Here is a 20,408-nt window from a genome sequence, read left to right on the forward strand (position 1 = left end):
TATCTATCTATCTATCTATCTATCTATCTATCTATCTATCTATCTATCTATCTATCTATCTATCTATCTATCTATCTATCAGAAAGAGCTTTATTCCCAGGTATGTTGTTTACACATAAGGAATTTGTTTTGGTGACAGAAGCTTCCACAGCACAAATAGAATGACAGTGGCAGGACAAGATAACAAAAAGAATAAAAATAGAATAAGTAAACAGGAAATAACAATGCACAAAAAGAAAACCCCACAATATACAAAAATAGACAATAGACGTTATATGTGTATAGTTATGTAAATGCAAGGAAATGCAAATAAGTATGGTGTGTTAAATAAACAAATGTATATAAATAGTGTTGTGTATTGCATGTTTATTGCCAAGTTGGAGCATTAACTGTTCATGAGATGGATTGCCTTAGGTAAGAAACTGTTCCTATGCCTGCTGTTCTGGTGTTCAGTACTCTGGAGCGCTGACCAGACGGCAAAAGTTCTAAGAGGAAGTGGCCTGTGTGTGAGCGGTCCAGAATGATTTTGCCAGCCCATCTACTCACTCTGGATGAGTACAGTTCATGGGGAGGCCATTTTTCTATATATATTTGACAGCAACAAAACTTTATTGCCATGCTTGTTAACATTTACAATATTGCCAAGGCATAGGCCTGCCTATTGAAATGCATACCACATCAAATAAATAAAAAGTAAATAAAATTAAAGGGTGAAATCACAGAAATTAAATAACTTTAAATCATATTGTGGCCCCTAAGAAGTATACTGCTCATGTGCTGACATTCTGTGAATAGGCTAAATGTATGAATACAAATTTAAACAAAATGTTTTATTTGCTTTGAGTGAGAAATCTGAAAATTAATTAAGTTTCATAACATAGATTGAAATATTGTGGCTGATTACGAGAAAGGAAAAACTCTTTAACATTTCAGTGTTTTTATACAGTGGATAAAGCTGATTATTTTGGCCAAGACCACCTAGGCATTATGTTGCAAACACGTGTGTGTGTGCGTGTGTGTGTGTGTGTGAGAGAGAAAGAGCGAGCAGACATTCATGCAACACTAGGTGGCGTATGCATACTGTGATCATAATTATTGTGTTATATTTCTTTTGTCTGCACTTTGTCTGTACTTTCCTTCTGCACTGGAAGCTCCTGTCACCAAGACATATGTGTCTTATCTGTGTAAACATATGGCAATAAAGCTCTTTCTGATTCTGATAAGAAATTATAGCCATTATAAATGTGGGAACATTTTTGCGTTCATCCACCTCACTTTTTGGGAAATTCTTCATTAATTTATTTTATGTTTAAAATAATACAGCATAACACAATTAATTTTTAGCATAATACAATTTTAGCATAATACAATTAATTCTAACACACAACATATTTATTATATATATATAAAAAACATGTGTTGTCATATTAGTGAAAGATAGTGCATGTGTTTATTTAAAATCACAACCAAGCAGCTCAATCCTCATAGTAATGCATTTCTGCCATCGTTTTGGAATAATTCGGATGAATCTGGAATATATTGGTGGGTAGATGTAGTTCTTTACTTGGCCATTGTTATCTGTGTTGCCTTGAAATGTCTGGAAATAAAAGAAGTCACTCTGTCATTCTGAAGACATAAAACACTGTTGTTTTTTCCACAAATGTAATCCCAAAAAGTGAGGTTGCTTACCTTTTGTTCGTAATCCTCATCATCTGTGTACTTTGTCCATCTTTTTCCATCTTCACTGTACTCCAGAGTATATGCTGTCACAAACATCTCATTGTTTAACGTTTTGGCCCCCTGTGTTATAATCCCAGTTATTTTCGTTATATCCTTGAGTTCCACTTGGATCCATGGCTGAATGTCATTGTTCTGTAAATTGCACACAGTTTAGTTAGGCTTGAGGTTGGTTTGCAGTGTAACAGTAGCATTAAAAGTTTCATTTATGATGTATGTCTTAGCTACCTTGGCTTGCCATGCATTGACGGTCCCTTGCTTATTTAAGCGTGCATACCAAGGATGCCACTGTCCAGAGTACCAACTGGAGGCCACAGAACTGGCAGTGATTTGAGTATCTTCAATGAGGCCACTTTCCATTCCCAATGGCAGAGAACAACCTGCCAACACAATGAGGAGGTTTGGTATAATATATCTGAACCATAGGGAAACAAAAATCTGTTTGATTTTCGTCCATACCATCAAGCTCACAACCAAAGTACTCCAAACGGACAGTTGGGAAGTTGTAAGAATGTGAAGGATGCAGCCTCACGTATCGACCAATCAGAGGTGGGAAAAATATATTCTCCTTCGTATCGTAAGCATAACTGTTCCCTTCAATAGTCTGTCGGCATTGAAAAAAAGGTTTATTGCTTACATCCTATGGGCCGTTCCTTTCACACAGAACACATTTAGATTAGATGTAGTGGAATGAAAAAGAACATGGATATTGAGATGCATTTAAATGATTAACTTGACACAGCATCTTAAAAATGTGGTGCAAAAAAAGCAGTGAGAAGCAGCTTCAAGGCCAAAGCCATCCGTCTATTGCAGTGGTTCCAAGTGACTCCAAGGCCCCCTAATGTCTGCAACAAAATTCAAAGGTCCCCCTAGCCCTAGTTTTGTTTTCAGCCTATTTTAATCAATGGCCACTTCTAGTTTCTGCAAAATAAACTACAATAATTTCATATAAACTATACAATTTCAGCATTCCAGATTTTAGTAACTGAATGCTTTACATGACTTTTCATTATATCCAGGTTTTCTAAGACAGTGGGAACCCTGGTTCCTCAAAGAAAGCAAACAGCTGCTGAGGAGGTTAATTAAAATAATAAATATATTTTAGTTGTTTTTAGCTTGTTTTGTCTCATTTTAAATCATTAAGGCCACCTTGGAAGTTTGCTGAGGCCCCCTAGTGCTGGGATTGGCAACTTCAGTCCTGGAGGACCACTGTCCTGCAGAGTTTAGCTCGAAGCCTAATCAAACACACCTGAACAAGCTAAACAACACTGTTGGGAAAAGTTACTTTCAAATGTAATGCGTTACAATATTGCTTTACTCCCTAAAAAAGTAACTAATTGATTTACATGACTTTTTCCTCAACTGAGGTGTACTTGCTTAACCCCTTTTACTTAGTATGGTTGAACTGGATCATCAAAGGTCAGTAGCAATAAAGTGAGCTTAAATACATAAAGTATATTTGTTTTATTTAACATAACTAATGAGGTTGGTGTAATATTCTAAGTTTGGATTGCACTGTTTTTATTCATTTTGAGGAGGAATACTGAATCTGTTTTGTGCAAGTGAGATGAGTAAATGCATGCTCACAGTTAGTCTAGAACTATAATCAATAAACATCATGTTTGCATTGTGTCGATCAATAAATGGGAAAACTCAACAAGTAAAGTTACTGAGATATTTTGTTGTAAATTTAAAAGTAATGTGTTGCTTTACTAGTTACTTGAAAAAAGTAATTGATTACTTGTAATGCTTTACCCCCAACACTGTTAATCAATGGATTACTAGAAAGCTGAGGCAGCCCAGATAGCATGGTGACATTGATACAATGTTGAGTTTTGATCTAAACCATCATTTTGGTTGAGATTGACATTTCAATGTTTAAAGTGTGCTGGATCAGCATTGACATTTTGATGAAAGCCAACAACACACATAAGTGGAGACAGTGACATTGAACTAACAGTGATTTGTAGTTGATGAGCACAAGATCATTTAGGCGTATCTCTGCAGAACACTAGTGGGTGTTTCTCGATCAGTGGGGCGTTTTCAAACCACAATGGGCATTTTCAACCGCTTTACCCGATTTGCTGTAATCCACTGTGGGCTTGGTTTAAGGGTGGGCCTTCATGATTTTAGCAAGTCTGTTGAAAAATGGTTGAAAAACATTTACCTGTATTGTAGTTTGAAATTGGCCACTGATTGGTAAACGCCCATTTTGTCTTTGCATGTGCACTTTTCAATGCTTCCTCATTAGAGAGAAAACAGGTGCATCCTATACAGAAGTCTTGTTTGTTGAATCACCTGACATACTTACACGACTAGCAGAGTTTCAAACAATGGTGCATCTACCTTATTTCTCTGTTCCTTTGTTTTGCATGCTTATTTGCGTTTGATTTGTGTTGTTACTCACTGTAATTAGATTACAAAGTTATTAAAATGTTTGAATAAAGCATCTATTTTTCTACATTCTTAAAAAATGCATCTTGCTTTAGTAAAGTTTATTAGGAATTTCCTGAATAAAGTTATGTCATTTAACAGATTTCTTAAGGTGCAAGAGACATGAACATGAGCAAGAATGTTAACATAGCCCATGTCTTGTCTCGGTCAGTGCTTGCATGCAGAAGTTCAGAACACATTGCTCCTTTAGTAGGAGTGAAGGCAGATGAAGATGGACAATTAAAAAAGCACCCTCCTGATAATGCTGACATTGATCATACATTGAGTTGTTGTCGAATCTGTATTAAATTTGAGAAATAACTGATTTCCATTCAGTTTAGCTTGTTTCCACTGAAACACACACACACAAAAAAAGATCTAGTGTTTATTAAGAAACTGACTGACATGGCTATTTTGTGATATTTAAAGAGATTAGGGTCTACATAAGGTGAATATGCAGCTTTAAAGGGATAGTTCAGCCTGAAATTAAAATTGTCATCATTTATTTACCCTCAAGTTGTTCCAAACCTGTATGAATGTCTTTCTTCTGCTGCACACAAAAGAAGATAGAGTGAAGGATGTTGGCAACCAGACAGTTGATGGTAGCCATTGACTTCCATGGTAATTATTTCCTACTATGGAAATCAATGGCCACCATCAACTTTCTGGTTACCGACATTCTTTAAAATTTCTTATTTTGTGTTCAAAAGAAGAAAGAAACTCATACAGGTTTGAAACAACTTGAGGGTGAGTAAATGATTACAGAATTTCTCTTTAAAGAAATTTTCATTGAAAAAAACTAAGATATTTGTTATTCTACAAGATAAAAGTGTTATTTGAATGCTGTAGTTTCACAGAAAATGAACTGAGATGTAGTTAATGGCTATAGCTCAGAGGTGTTTGTTCCTCTTCATGAAGAGTTTAGCTCCAGCACCTGGAAGTGTTCATTGATCTGATGACCTTGATTAACTGCCTCAGGTGTGTTTAATTAGGGCTGGAGATAAAATCCGACACCCCTGCTAGTGTTTTCTTTTGATATTAAAGCATGGAAATAAATAAACAGAATTTTATGATACTATAATCGTAGTTAGAATATTTTGTTTTCAGTGACTTAAAAAAAAAAAAAGTGAATCATATTGTGTTTAGTATATTAACATTATTGAATGTGACTATGTATTGCAACTGAATTGATTCGTTCTTGAGTAACATCATGCTTTCTTTTTCAGATTTCAGAGAACCCAAAGGAAAAGAGGCAGAATCTGATGATGCAAGACAGATTTTTAAAAACCTGAACCGCTGGACCTGTAGTTATGATGACATCAGACTTCTGAAGCCAATTTTATTTTTAAAGGTTGAAATACTTTTGTCCTATTTCTCTCCCTTTCTTTTAAAAAAAAGTGATATTTTAATATATTTGTTGTCATTGATTGATTGAATAAAATAAATTGACTCAACTGCTGGAAAGGTGTCATTTATATTTTAAAAGGTTTTCGACAAATTTTGAAATGGTCAGGAATTTGTTGACGCACCATTGAAGTGTGATTGAAATATTAATGTTGTTTCAACATTAATTGGTACATCAGATGGCAACATTGTTTGACATTCCTTTTCAGTCTTTCAACAAAATGTATTTGGAATCAACATCACATTTTAACATTGATCAAACCATATTACCAAAGATTATTTTTTGTTAATTTCAGTGTTAATTCAACAGCAGTGATTTAGATTCAACATCATAGTAACGTTGATTCAACAATATTACCATTGATTAGTTTTGTTAATTTCAATATTGATTCAGCATCAGTGATATAGAATCAATCATAGTGTAACGTTGATTCAACAATATTACCATTGGTTATTTTTGTTAATTTCAATATTGATTCAGCATCAGTGATATAGAATCAATCATAGTGCAACGTTGATTCAACAATATTACCATTGATTATTTTTGTTAATTTCAATATTGATTCAGCATCAGTGATATAGAATCAATCATAGTGCAACGTTGATTCAACAATATTACCATTGATTATTTTTGTTAATTTCAATATTGATTCAGCATCAGTGATATAGAATCAATCATAGTGTAACGTTGATTCAACAATATTACCATGGGTTATTTTTGTTAATTTCAATATTGATTCAGCATCAGTGATATAGAATCAATCATAGTGTAACGTTGATTCAACAATATTACCATTGGTTATTTTTGTTAATTTCAATATTGATTCAGCATCAGTGATATAGAATCAATCATAGTGCAACGTTGATTCAACAATATTACCATTGATTATTTTTGTTAATTTCAATATTGATTCAGCATCAGTGATATAGAATCAATCATAGTGCAACGTTGATTCAACAATATTACCATTGATTATTTTTGTTAATTTCAATATTGATTCAGCATCAGTGATATAGAATCAATCATAGTGCAACGTTGATTCAACAATATTACCATTGATTATTTTTGTTAATTTCAATATTGATTCAGCATCAGTGATATAGAATCAATCATAGTGCAACGTTGATTCAACAATATTACCATTGGTTATTTTTGTTAATTTCAATATTGATTCAGCATCAGTGATATAGAATCAATCATAGTGTAACGTTGATTCAACAATATTACCATGGGTTATTTTTGTTAATTTCAATATTGATTCCGCATCAGTGATATAGAATCAATCATAGTGCAACGTTGATTCAGCAATATTACCATTGGTTATTTTTGTTAATTTCAGAGCTGATTCAACAGCAGTGATGTAGATTCAACATCATAGTGTAACGTTGATTCAACAATATTACCATTGAGTATTTTTTGTTAATTTCAATATTGATTCAACAGCAGTGATGTATAATCAATCATAGTGTAACGTTGATTCAATAGCATTACCATTGATTTTTTGTTCAACATAGTTTCAACATTAACTGAGGGTGCAAAAGTGATGTTGATAAAATATCACTTTGTAATGTTGAATCAATACTATTACCATTGATTTTTGGTTGAATTCCCAACATTATTTCAACATTAACTGAGGGTGCAAGAGTGATGTTGATAAAATATCACTTTGTAATGTTGAATCAATACTATTACCATTGATTTTTGGTTGAATTCCCAACATTATTTCAACATTAACTGAGGGTGCAAGAGTGATATTAAAGCAACATTACTTTGTAACGTTAATTCAATGCAATTAGCGTTGACGCATCAACACTGAGTCAACATTGTTTCAATGATTACATGCTATCTGGGAGGTGAGATTTATCAGGGTTGGAGCAAAACTCTGCAGGATCATAGGACCGTCCTTGCCCTAGTGTTTTCTAGGTTTTTACATAGAAAAACAACTAAAAAGCAGCGAAGTCGAATGGAACAACATGTTTAGTGTGAACAGGCTAGTTTGCTGAAATGTACATTTCAGTGTAAAACCACACAGAAATAGTCACTTGCCTTTCTGACAGTATCACTGTCTCCCTTGTAGAAGATCCACTTCTTTTTGTCTGTACTGTAGGAAATGGTGTAGTTCTGCACAAAATGATGTACAAAGAAATGCTTGGCTCCCTGTGTGACAACTTTACTAATCGCTACCGGCCTCTGAAAGTCCACCTGGAAAGCAGGATGCAGCCACCTCAAGTAACTAGTCATTAGCATTTCTTTATTTATGGTATAATTGTCTACACACCATTATGAGTGGTTACCTGAATATGCTGTCCTGTCTTTGTTGTGCTCCATGCATTGTATTTCCCTGTATTATGTAGTCTGGCCAAATGAGGATACCATGATCCTTAAACACAGAGTTAAATATGTTAATAGTGTGACCAACCATAGTAATGGAGCGGCTAAGTGCTTATGTTTGGCAGAATCGTTCAGTTTATGATACAAGCGTGAAAATTGGCATGAGCAGTCTCCATGGGTCACTTGACTAGAAAATTGTCCGAGCCACTTGAAAATTCAACATAAAATTTCAAGATGGCGGCAATTTTTCAGGATTACTGCCGCCCGCCATGTGGATCTTTAAATGATACATTTTCTCATAGATACTTTCTGTTTGTCATGGTTCCATGGCTGTGTCAGCCAGAGTCGCTGTTGCCTCTGGATCTGTTCTTATTGACATTCAGTATTAGTCATTGCTCAATTTTTTGTTTGGTGCACTGTCCGTTCAGCACCACAACTGTGCTAATTTATTAATCTTATTTTTGTTTCCCCACCTCTCCGTGTTAATTTGACATGTTTAATAACTGTTAGTTTAAAAAAAAAAAAAACCTCCCTTGTGACTGTAACCTTGTCGTGGTAAGGGAGCTTGTGTACCTCAATGAACCCTGAGAGCTATATCGGTGGGAGGCAACTCCAGGCTTTACCAAACTGGACAGGTCATGGATCAGAAGTCAGACAAAACACAGTCAAACTACCTCTCTTGACAGAGTCTCTTGAGGAACCCAATAGATTTCTATGAGAACATGTATCATTTAAAGATCCACATGGCGGGCGGCAGTAATCCTGAAAAATTGCCGCCATCTTGAAATTTTATGTTGCTGTGGGCAGTTTCTTGTCAAATGACCCTTTGAGACAGCTCATAGCTATTTTCATGCTTGTATCACCAACTAAATGATTTCTTAAACCTAATTGCTCCACTAAGGTGGTGGCCATCTTGAAATTTCAAGTAGCTGTGGGTGGCTTATTGTCTAGTGACCATCAGAGACTGCTCATGCCAATTTTCATGCTTGTATCACCAAATAAACCAACTGCTCCACTAAGGTGTCGGCCATCTTGAAAAATGTCGGCCATCTTGAAATTTCAAGTGGCTCGGACAATTTTCTTGTCAAGTGACCCATGGAGACTGCTCATGCCAATTTTCACGCTTGTATCATAAACTGAACGATTATATCACTTAGTACATAAAAAGTACTATAGTACATAAAAAGCAATGCTTTCAGATCTTACCTCTATAGTCAGATGCTGTTATGTGTTCATCTTGCACAGTTCCAGAGATGAGACCAAGAGGGTGATCACAGACTGCAAAACAGACCAGGTAAGATTTTAAGATGTGTATGTTTATGTTGTGTATGTTTTCCTGTAATAAGATCAGCATGATAAATTACTATGTCCATGTCATACCGTTATCTAACACGAGGAATAGGGTCTGCATTCCTCTCTGCTGTGAAAGTCCAACTTCAGACTCCAGCTGCCAGAGACCAGGCTTTGAAGGCAGCATTTCCAATGTGGCAAATCCACCTAAACGATGAGGGCTGAGTGTGAATGGCTTTTTTAGGTCATCTAGGTAAGTAGATATTTTCTAACACCACTACAAACCTGGTAAAAGTGGGTAAACACCCTGACGGTGGTCCTTTAATTCCTTATTTATGAATGTTTGACCATGGAAATGGACACTGTGGAGGTCTTTGGGAGAGCCCATGTTGATCAGATGCCACTTCACTAGCTGTTTTGTGTACATTCTAAGTCCTTTGAGACTGTAGATAATACCATTGATAGCTGATGAAACAAAATGTAAAAATAAGATAGTATAAATATTAATTATATATAAAATAGTAATTTCATGTAAAACAATTTTTTTGATCTCAATACTTGCTCCAGTTTATTTCATTTTAATCTAGGGATACTGACGGTAAAAACAGTTCTCCCATGAAAAAAAAAAATGGAACACAAAAAATAGCTGAAAATAACTTTCTTACCGTCAAACTTTAAATTATCATGAAATTTTGGATCCATGATTGCTCTTCTGTTTTTCCTTTCAATCCTCTCCCTATTCTCCTCATAGTACCAGCTCTTATTCTCATCAAACGTCATAAAGAGCAGGACAAACTCTCTTCTGTCCACAGGCTTTTTAGCCAGTGTACCCTTCCTACAGACCAGAAGCGGCCCAATCAGCCCAGAGTTCATATCTCTCTCCTTTGCAAAATTGAAATATGAAAATTAATAATAATAAATGAATAATAGTCATTTTGCACTCATTTTTATCCAAATTATCTTAGTGCATTCATAATATGGATAGCTCCCTGGAGCAATCTTGGGTAAAGTGCTTTATCCTTGAAGCAATATGAAGGAACATTCATGCTTACAGGATTCACTGCAGAGTAGTAGGCCCATGTTCGACAATCAGATTCATTATTTTGAGGTCCAGATTTGGAATTTATAGTCCACATGTAGGTAAAGGTGCTGTTGGGTTGAACTGCATCATCCTGTTTGTACCAGTACGGTGATTGGTCATCATAACTCAGGCCTTCCATTTGTTTTAAGTATTTGACTCCTTTTGCATGCAAAGAGTAAGGACGGCTGGCAAGGTTCCTGAAAAATACCTAGCACAGAAAACAGGAATGTAATTATTAATGTTTATTTTCATAATTTCATAATATAAATGCTTCTAATTCTCATTTCTGCACAAGCATGTTCAGATATTTAATGGTGTACCAGAACAGTCTGATCAACTTCAGCTTTAATAACCGGACCCAGAATTCCCAGGTGTTCATCCATTTCCCCTCGGATGTCTCGGATACTAAAGGTGCTGTCCAGGTACTTTCTGAACACCACTTTTTTGAAAGCTGTAGGCCTCTCGTTTTGAGATGTTTTATCAAGCCTCCTTTGGAAACATAAAACAAAGTAATTTCACAAATGAATTACACTCTTTATTTTTATTTCTAGAAATGCAAAATGTGTTATTATTTGAAATGAAATGCATGATGCTGACAGTACCTCTGCCCATAACCAGCATAATCCCATTCTTCCTCTTCAACTGAGATGAAATAAGTCCTGGTATTCTTGTCTCCAGCCATTTTTAAGAAATGCTGGGATGTTGTATCAAGAACTGGGCTTTGAACATCTGCCGTTTTGCTATAAGGGTCTTTGTACTCTACATATTCGTATTCTTCTGGGGGATCAAACATACCATCAAAATCTGTTTCCTGCTCTTGTTTTGGAACATATAAATCATAATCATTGAAATCCCGTCTTGGCACTCCTATGACGATGGCCTTCCCCATCAAGTCGTCCTCGCTCGAGACAGGCTTGGTTCCCCTTGGGCTCATCACAGAAGGTCCAAAACCTCTTGGAGAAAAAGCAGAACGTGGCTGTGGCTTATACTCTTTCCTTTTCTTTGTCTTCATGCCATGTCCCTTTCTCGGCTTTACCCTTTGGTGAACTACTTTTTTTTTTTTTGGCTTACTTGAATTTGCTGTGTCTGTCATGTATTTTTTAATGTGATCTGGGATCTCCATATGAACAAGTTCGAGTTTGCCTTCATAACCCCAGTGCTCTTCTTTTGGGTCGATATGAGATGTGAGTATGGCCTCGCTGTGATTGTTCTTCAGATAGATGACCACTTCCTCTTCACTTTCGCTTTCTGAGCCGTTCTTCATCGGTGAAACATTGAAAGGGCCAAGAGAAAAGGATGTATTCTCTTTACTGTCTAAAGGGAAGAACTGTGATGCATTCCTTGAAATTTCACTGTGAGATTGCAACGAATCATTAGTGGATGATGTTATGTTCTCTGTTATTTCAGGTTCAAGGTGGAGGCTGAAGTCAGACAAGGTTTCATTTGAAGCTTCAGACTCATTGCTCTGTGAGGTGCTGTTTCTCAAAGGCGAAGACAAATTGAGATTAAAAATGCTCTCAGTTTTAGAATTTATCTGCGAAAACATCTCACTGGTGTTATTCCCTTTTGTGCTGTTGAGTTCCAGAGTCCTTGTTGTGTTTTCAGTTAGTTCACCAATGTCCTCTAGTGTGTCCAATAGTGAGACATCATATTCCAACCTAGTCGTTAAATCTGTTGAAATTTCCAAGGGATAATCACTGCCCAGAAGCACAAAATTCTCCTCAACTTGTGTCTCTGAGATATTGGACAGAGAGTCAGGACTAGGCACGCTGTATATGAAGACGTGACCCGAACTATCCCGGTCACCATCTGCTACGTCAGTGCTATTTTTAGCGTTTAGCTCTTCTTGAATAACTGTTTTGTTTTCTAAGGTTTGGTTTGATAGCAGAGGTTTCAACTCAGATGAATTTAAAGATGCATTTTCATCCTCCATGGTGATGTTTATTTCACCATTTGGAAAATCAGATGAAGTGATACTTGTATTAGTGGGGAAACTGTGTGTTTCATTCATTGTTATTATTATTGTGTGGGTAATGTTTGTTTCAATTATTGGAGCATGAGTAGTATTAGCAGGGACACTTTCTGTCTCTAATGATGAATTGCCGTTTTCTGCTATGTTGGCATTCATTTGAATATTCAGAGTGACGTTTGTGGAGACACTCTCCGTTTCATTCACTGGCTTTATTGGTAGACTGCGAACCTTTCTTTCTACAACCGTAAAATTTGAGATAATACTGTCTGTTTCATTGTTTGACATCTCCTCTGAATTGGAATCAAAAGTGCTCATATTCAAAACTTTATATGAAGATTGTATCTTGTCCAAACCAGCCGCCTCAGCTGATAAACCATGAGTCTGAGTTTGATTGAAAGTTCCTAAAGTAACATTGTGTGATTTGTCCAACTCGTTGCGTAGGGCTGGACTTTTTGCCTCAACAGTCGGCAATAAATCATCATCATGATCGGACATCGAAAGGCCAATTTGCTCAACTTCATCTGCTAAGTTGGCCGGACTTTGTGCCTCAACAGTCGGCGATAAACCATCATCTTGATCTAGCATTGAAAAATCGATTTGCTCAACTTCATCTGCTAAGTTTTTGAATGTCCTCAAGCCTAAGAAGTCTGCATAGTTTTCAGTATCCTCGTCAACCATGCCAGGGTTTACTGGTTTTGGTGCCTCTTTTTTGATGTCAGTGATGGGCACAGGTTTCCATACAGTGAATTTCTCTGACTCATAATCATATTCCATTACATAATCTCTGAAGCATTCAAGGTCCTTGAATTTCACCCTCATGCCTTTAGTGGAATCATGAGAGTTCAGTGATGCTAAAAGCCAAATACCTATAAAGTGGAGAGTGTCATATATGAATGTGGAGAATGTGTATAGTCAACATTTAAATCTTAAAATAAAATCCAAATTATAAATAATTTGGATACTCACCTATATTAACCATGTTCATAGAGATAGTTTCGCCAGTCATGGGAAACAGACTGAGTATATCCTCTTCTCTGTTTTTTAGCTCAAATGTATGGCCATAAAAAGTGGCAGTCTGGATGTAATCTTGATCGCCAACATTCGACACATGCCAGGTCACAATTTCACCATGACAAAATCCCAGTTCTTGGCCACTTTCATAAACATAACCATTGATTGCTGTAAGAGTTGATGCAATAAATACATTATGTACCATATCATACCATGTATGAATCAACAACACTGACATGATTACATCAGAAAATCACTCACTGTGCATAACATTTGATTTGTAAAACTCTGGATCATCTCTTTTAACTCTTTTGGGGTCACTGCAGTATGTGTTAATGTTCTCATCATGGTACCAGCTCTTGTTCTCATCAAAAACTGTAAACATGGCATGCTGTTCTTTGTCGGCTTTTAGCTGAAAAAGAGAAAAATTGCTTTCGAGTGAGCTGCTTTGCGGCCCTCTTACTTGGCATGTTAACCATAATAGAGCCTCATAACTTCAAAACGCTCTACATAAGCAGCAACTCCATAAACCATTACTCACATTTGATGTTACAGTAGCTTGTCACTAAGTGAACAATGTGGAACTCTATGCACAAACCGCTTTATATATATTATATACAACTTATAGATAGACCTATTTTGCATTTTTGAAAAAAATAAGTAGCTGTATTTATCACCACATTCTGATATCGCCTTATCTGTAAATGGTACACACAATGTCGCCCTATACGTATTTTAGGCAAAAAAAATGTAGTTACTTACTTTGCTGCCTACTGTTTGGAACAGTCTTCCCATACAAGGTGCTCCTATGATGCCTTATATAGAGCCATTATATAGAATGGATTCATTTGAATTATTTGAGACTCTGATTCAGTGACCTAATATTTCACAAACAGAAAAGCACTTACCTGTATATTCTTTTTGGTGAGAGACTGGCTCTTACAGATGAGAAGAGGACCCACAAGACCAGAAGCAATGTCTCGAGGAATGTCCACTGCACTGTGGTACATCCTGGTCAGACATCTGGGGTCACTGTCCATTGGTACATCTTCCTCAGACACACTCCATGTATAGGTGTAGGTCTCTCCTGGCTGAATGCCATGTGTCTGGTTCCCTTTCAAATAAACAGCAGGTTTGTTTAAATAACTTTTCTCGGTTCAGTCACACTTAAGCTTTTATTTTACGATTTTACATGTAGCCTATGTTCGCCATGGATAAAGAAGTTTATAGAATAGAGCTGCATGATACTGCATGGGGGAAAAAACAGACGACTATCAAAGACTGTGATTTAAATAAATATGCATTGTTTGTTTCAGAGTGAAGCTGTTTCACCTGTTCATTTACACGTGTGATAACTGTGTATCGGAGCAGCTCAGTTCACAGTAAATGATCCGAGCTGCTCTGAGTCACAGTTATGTTTAGTTTCATTGTGTTTTAGTTTGGTTTTACATGTTTCCTGATTTCCTGTGGTTTTATTCATAATTACCAAGGTTTATGATGAATTGTGTATCATTTAGCTCCCTTGTTTGCTTCTCTGTATTCCCTGTTTTGTTCAGTTTATTGTCTGGTATCATCAGTGTTATACATGGTTGTCATTGTTTCCTCCTGCAATGTCCTAAGATTTCTGTTTAGATTTAATAAAGACTCTTTTTGTTATCTACTCCTTTTTTTCGTGTGCTTCACTGAAACAAAAACTGGATCATGAGCACAGTGGTGCACTTACCTCTGAAACAAGCAACGCATATATTTATTGAATTAAATTGCAGCCTTCGCGATTTGATAATATTACACTAAGCCATGTCGCTATTTCGATTTTATTTAGATGAATTGTGCAACCCTATAGATATCAGAACATCTCCTAATGCTGTATGCTTATGTAAATAGAGGTACATTGATGAATTGCATGCGTGTGGTGCAGATTCATAGATATTAGACGAACCTCCCTCAGGATAACTGGCTCCTTCTGCTGCTTTATCAATGGTCAGTCCATGAGGATAGATACTATACGGACGTGATGCTTTGTTTTTAAAGACAATCTATAGAAACCACATCACAATCATCATGCATCCTGACCAGAAACATTGGAAATATTATTCTGTTTACCTTTCATCACAAAATAAAATAATATAATAATGATTAGAGCTGTGATTATGTGAGAAGCTGTACCTTTATGACATCTCTGATTTGGGCTCTTATCACTGGCCCGAGAATCCCAAGCTCCTTCTTTCTCTGCTTGTCTTCCGCTCTCTCTTTAAACGTGCTATCTTTATACTGAGTAAACACAGCTTTTTTGTATTTTTTACCTATCCGCTGAGGCCCCTGCTTTAAATATTTTATCCGGAAATCCCTGAGTGGAATAAAGTGAGAAAAAAATATTAGAATGGAGCTCACACAAGATCATGTCCTGTTGATGAATCGTGACACACACATACCCATCAATGTTGTCTGGCATATTTGGAGCATAATCCCAAATGATCTCTTCTGCTGCTATATAGTAAGTCCACTCTTGGCTTTCTTGTTTCTGCTGGATAGTAAGTCTTCTTTTTGGTGCTGTGTACTCATCACACGTCCTGATATTTAGATATCCATGCAAGCCAGCTGCAAATATGACATCGCATTTACAGTGTGAGGCACTGTAATCACTTTTTATAAAGTACTGTCAGAATTAATAGTTATTCTACAAAGCTATGAAATAGAGATATCTTAGTGTTTTTAATGAATAATTCATGTTTTGTGGTTTCTCTGGTAGGTCTTACCTTCCAAGTGCCTGCTAATGTGAGAGGAAAAGAGCCAGTGGCCGGGGTGGATACCAGTCATACTGGCACTAGTGCCAGTTCCACTAATGATGCCAACAGCTGAGGTTTTGTGCCCATCATGCAGAAGGACTTGCCCATTGAAGTGTACAGAGAAGAGCTCTGGCTCAGAGCTCATTCCCAGCAGGTGCCAGCTGACTTTGGAGTGAGCACAGATGTCCAGATCTGGAGGACGACAAGAAGTTTTCTGCGTAAGTAGATTTGCAGAAATGAACATGCTATGTGTGAAATACATCAAACCAACCTGGTACAGAGCCATTTGTGTAGCCATTTATAGTGTATTTGACATCCTGTGTCCGCTGAGGGTCCCCGGTGCTGTACCAGCTCTTGCTCTCATCAAACACTCCGAACAACAGCACAGCCTCCTGATGGAAATGAATCTGATTTCCGGAGCTGTCTAGGGTGCCTGTGGGACAAGGACATGTTCTTCTAAACAAACAGAGCTGTTTATAGTTGTGTAATTTCTGGGAAAGTCCAAATGAGTCTGCATTGTTCTGTAACATTTGAAAATGAGTTCAGCATGTAGCCTACATGATGATGATGTATCATTCAATGTATTACATTATTAACGGAAATAAATGAAGACATTTGTTAATATTCTGACTAAGGCCACATTCTATATCCGAACTCCCATCAATTTTCAGGACTTTCAACCGTATTCTAGGAAAAAACGCGCTGTGTGAATGGAACCGGATTGGACATTCTAGTTGCGTCTTCCGTGTGTTGCAGGTTTTCTTGTGTGGTTACGATAACTAGCAGTGATAGAGATAAGAGCTGTGTGATATCTGAAGGTTTAAGATCCCAATACATCCAGTCACTGTTCTCCAATGGGGCTTCATGCTAGTTTGGTGTTCTACTCTATAAAAGCTGCTGTTGTTGGTTAATGAAGATTTGACAGATAAACTCGACTTACACGTTCATACAGACAGTAGGCCTATTCGAGACGCTACTGTAAGTTGTGCGAACGAGACATTTCGAGATGCACATCAGTAAGTAAATGCGGTTGTCAATCCTCAAGACTGACAGTGTGAATGTAACCTGAATGATTCGGTTTCTACAAAAATCACCATTTCAAATCCATAATAGGTCTGCAAGCATTCATGGCAAAATGACATTTCTGGTTTAACATTTGAAAGCAAAGAAATTAAGACATTATGTATGGATTTAAGAAATTGTTGTTCCGTAAAATAAAATAATAATAATTATTAAATGCTATTTTTTTTATTTTACAGTACAATGATAGCAATAGTATTAGGCCTATTAGTAATATTATTACTATAATAAAATATTCCATTATTTGGTTTCACTGTATAGAGGGTTTTTACCTAGGCTACTACAATTGACAGTAAATCAACGTTTGCATTTTATATCTTATATTTAAAATATAGCAGCTTTCTGCCCCAATTCTAAAGGCAGCATCTTGTCCCAAGAGTTTCACTTGAGCTTTTCACTTAAATAAAATTAAATTAAAAAAAGAAGTGTATTGTACAAATCTAAATGAATTGTGTCCACAAGTCCCCCATTAAAAATATAGGCAAACACTTTTAATATCTAACATAAAATACATTTACAGATCACTATAATCCTTGTCAAAAAAAGATAATTTAATCTCATACCTGTTCAGATATATTTAACAGTCAAGGAAATAAGAGCATAGCTATTTAGTAAATGTGTTGAGATGAGATTTAGTGGTCAGATAAAGTGGAGTCTTAACCCATCTAAGCACAAATATCATAATAAACATCACATTTTAAATCCAGGATCTTGTTTTTTTTTTCTCTCACATACCTTTCTTGCAGATCAGCATTGTGCCTATTAACCCTGTATTGTAGTCCTTGACAATGTCGTAATGGGAAAGGTATGTGTAGGTGAGGCATGGGGGGTCCGCAGCTGTCGGGGTCACCTCAGATGTCACCTCCCAATAATATGTGTGCTCTTGGCCGGGGAGAATGATGTCATCCATTTTCTCAAGAAGTGACGTGTTGTCAAAGTATGAAGATCCTATATGGAAACATTAGTGATGAAAAAAGGATGCAGCTTCATCATACACAAATGAAACTAATGATGAATGAAACTAATGATGATGTATATACGAATGAAACTAAACCATGTATCTTGGTTAACAAATTGTACTTTTGGAAAATTTGAGATATTGTATAGGTAAATATTTATTTATGACTCAATGCTTTGGACTTAGGTACAGCCTGTGGTTAATTTGTATCCTATTTCCAAAGAAATCAAACACAGATGTTTGTGTTGCTCAAGGTGTTTACTCAACTAAATGATGACTACTTAAATAATCCATAATGTCCTTTAAACAACATTCCTCTTGAAATGTATCATCTCTATCATTTCATAGCACCATGTCTATTTGTTACTAACGTGCTGTATATAACAACACTATTGCGTCAATCATACTGTTACCGCAAACACATCAGAACACACACCCTCTGACTGCTTCTCGTAAGCAATGCCGTGTGGGTGAATGCTGCAGGGATGATCAGCCATGTTCTTGAATGTGACAATGATTGTGTCGCCCTCTTGTCCGCGTAATGTAGGCCCAAGTAACCCTAGAGCATTCGTTTTGAACAATCATAATTTAAAACTTAATGTAGCAGTAGTGTAAATGACTTATGCATAAGCATGTATTTTCATACATTAATACCTAATAAATGGATTTTAATATTGAAACAAAGTCAATAGGTGTTCGAAAACAGGTACCTGAAGACAAGGGATGTGTTTTAGGCTGTGTGAATCCCTCATTGTACTCCCTGTATACTACTTTTTTATACGATGGTCCAGTCCTGTGTACAACAACAATAAATATATTGCTGAATTTTTATATGAAATACAAAAAAAAACTAAAATAGGCAAAATGTTAAACCAGTTATATATATATATGCTGGTTTAACATTTAGACTATTTTGTTTTTTTTGTATTTCATATAAAAATGTCTTTGTCACTTGTCCTTGTTTGCCTTGCATATAAAATTGATATTTAAAATATTTAGTTTGAATGCTACTTCTTGTCAGATAACAAACTGTCTCAGGACAGATATGTCATTATTTGATACAGTTTTACAACAGTGAGTTGCTTTATCTCTGAAATACAAGAACCGAACAAATAAAAGACAGACAATTAATATAACTGCTTAGAAAAATACAAGAATCAATTTGAACCCCAACAAATAATGTTATTTTTCATACCTTTGCTGTCCGGCAGATGTGTAGTCCCAGTTAATATTAACAGCTGCAATGTAATAGCGTCTCTCCACAGCTGTTGCACAATGACACAGGAATGCCAGAAGGGCCAAACCACACAGGGCCCCTGGCCAGGAGTGGAGTTTCATATCTGACAATGAAACTCCAGGTAGAAACGGTCTGTTCCGGAGTTTAGGAAATTCTGAACTTTCAGAGAAATGACAGTGAGCTTTATATCCCCCCACCCCTTTGTTGAACACACACAGACACAGACACATGCACAAACACACACACACACTTTACTTCCACATTCGAGGGCAGCGCACTATCATTATCAAAAAACTGAAACTTCTTGTTTTTGTTTAGTCATCATTAGTACTCTGAGGCTTTTTGAACATGTAAAACAATTTTATTTTTGAAAGCAAATGTTATGTTGAATGAAAAACACCAAGTTTCCATGAACATAATTCACTCTCAGAAAAAAAGGTACAAAGTTGTCACTGGAGTTGTGCCCTAAGGTACAAAAGCTAAAAGGTACCAATATGTACACTTAAGGTACTAATACGTACTTTTAAATTCTGTACCATTTACAGGTAAATAAGGTACGAAGATGTAACCTTTTTGCTTTTGTACCTTAGGGTATTGCTCCAGTGACCTGATCTTTTTTCATTCACTGAGTGTGTTTGTCAGTGCCATTTGAATCCCTCCCTTTGGGAACAAATGTGTACAATCTTATAATTTGTGCATGCAGGCATAGATTACACATATGCACAAATATTGCAAATTTTCATAATGCAACCAACTAACTACTATCTGCACAAAATGAAGAGGTACTTACACCGTAATTATGAAATCAGAACTAAATGAATGTGGGCTTCAGTTTCTGTGAAATACCATCGCAACATAACTCCACCCCAGACAGCCATTATAAGGATTTACTCATAATCCTTTTGATTTCCCTTGAATAGTTTCTTAATACATTGTTTGTTTACAGTGTACAAGTTGCATAGATGTGTGAGTAAAATGAGTCATGCATCTGAAGATTACTGTCTGGACTTTGTTTAACACTTACCTCCAACTCTTTGAGCATCACGTCATAATAATAACAATAATAAAGGAAAACAACATTTGTTGT

The 20,408-nt window shown here is 36.2% G+C and overlaps 1 protein-coding gene across 1 annotated transcript; it reads right to left on the reverse strand.

The window, feature by feature from the left end:
• Positions 1–1,433: 1,433 nt before the first annotated feature.
• On the reverse strand, positions 1,434–19,480 carry f5 (coagulation factor V). Its single transcript, XM_056232889.1, has 25 exons — positions 19,280–19,480; positions 18,795–18,877; positions 18,521–18,643; positions 17,862–18,074; positions 16,318–16,479; positions 16,017–16,238; positions 15,693–15,858; positions 15,427–15,607; positions 15,200–15,296; positions 14,169–14,374; positions 13,522–13,672; positions 13,216–13,428; positions 10,880–13,115; positions 10,598–10,766; positions 10,249–10,485; positions 9,862–10,078; positions 9,482–9,661; positions 9,287–9,403; positions 9,113–9,184; positions 7,870–7,955; positions 7,622–7,777; positions 2,197–2,341; positions 1,966–2,117; positions 1,690–1,872; positions 1,434–1,597 (listed from the first exon to the last, which is right to left on the reverse strand). The coding sequence occupies exons 1-25, from the start codon at positions 19,420–19,422 to the stop codon at positions 1,451–1,453; spliced, it is 6,057 nt and encodes a 2,018-aa protein (XP_056088864.1). The 5' UTR covers positions 19,423–19,480; the 3' UTR covers positions 1,434–1,450.
• Positions 19,481–20,408: the final 928 nt, after the last annotated feature.

Source organism: Rhinichthys klamathensis, unplaced genomic scaffold (assembly GCF_029890125.1).
Source record: "Rhinichthys klamathensis goyatoka isolate OS25496 unplaced genomic scaffold, OSU_Roscu_1.1 h1tg000358l_1, whole genome shotgun sequence".
Classification (NCBI taxonomy): domain Eukaryota; kingdom Metazoa; phylum Chordata; class Actinopteri; order Cypriniformes; family Leuciscidae; genus Rhinichthys; species Rhinichthys klamathensis.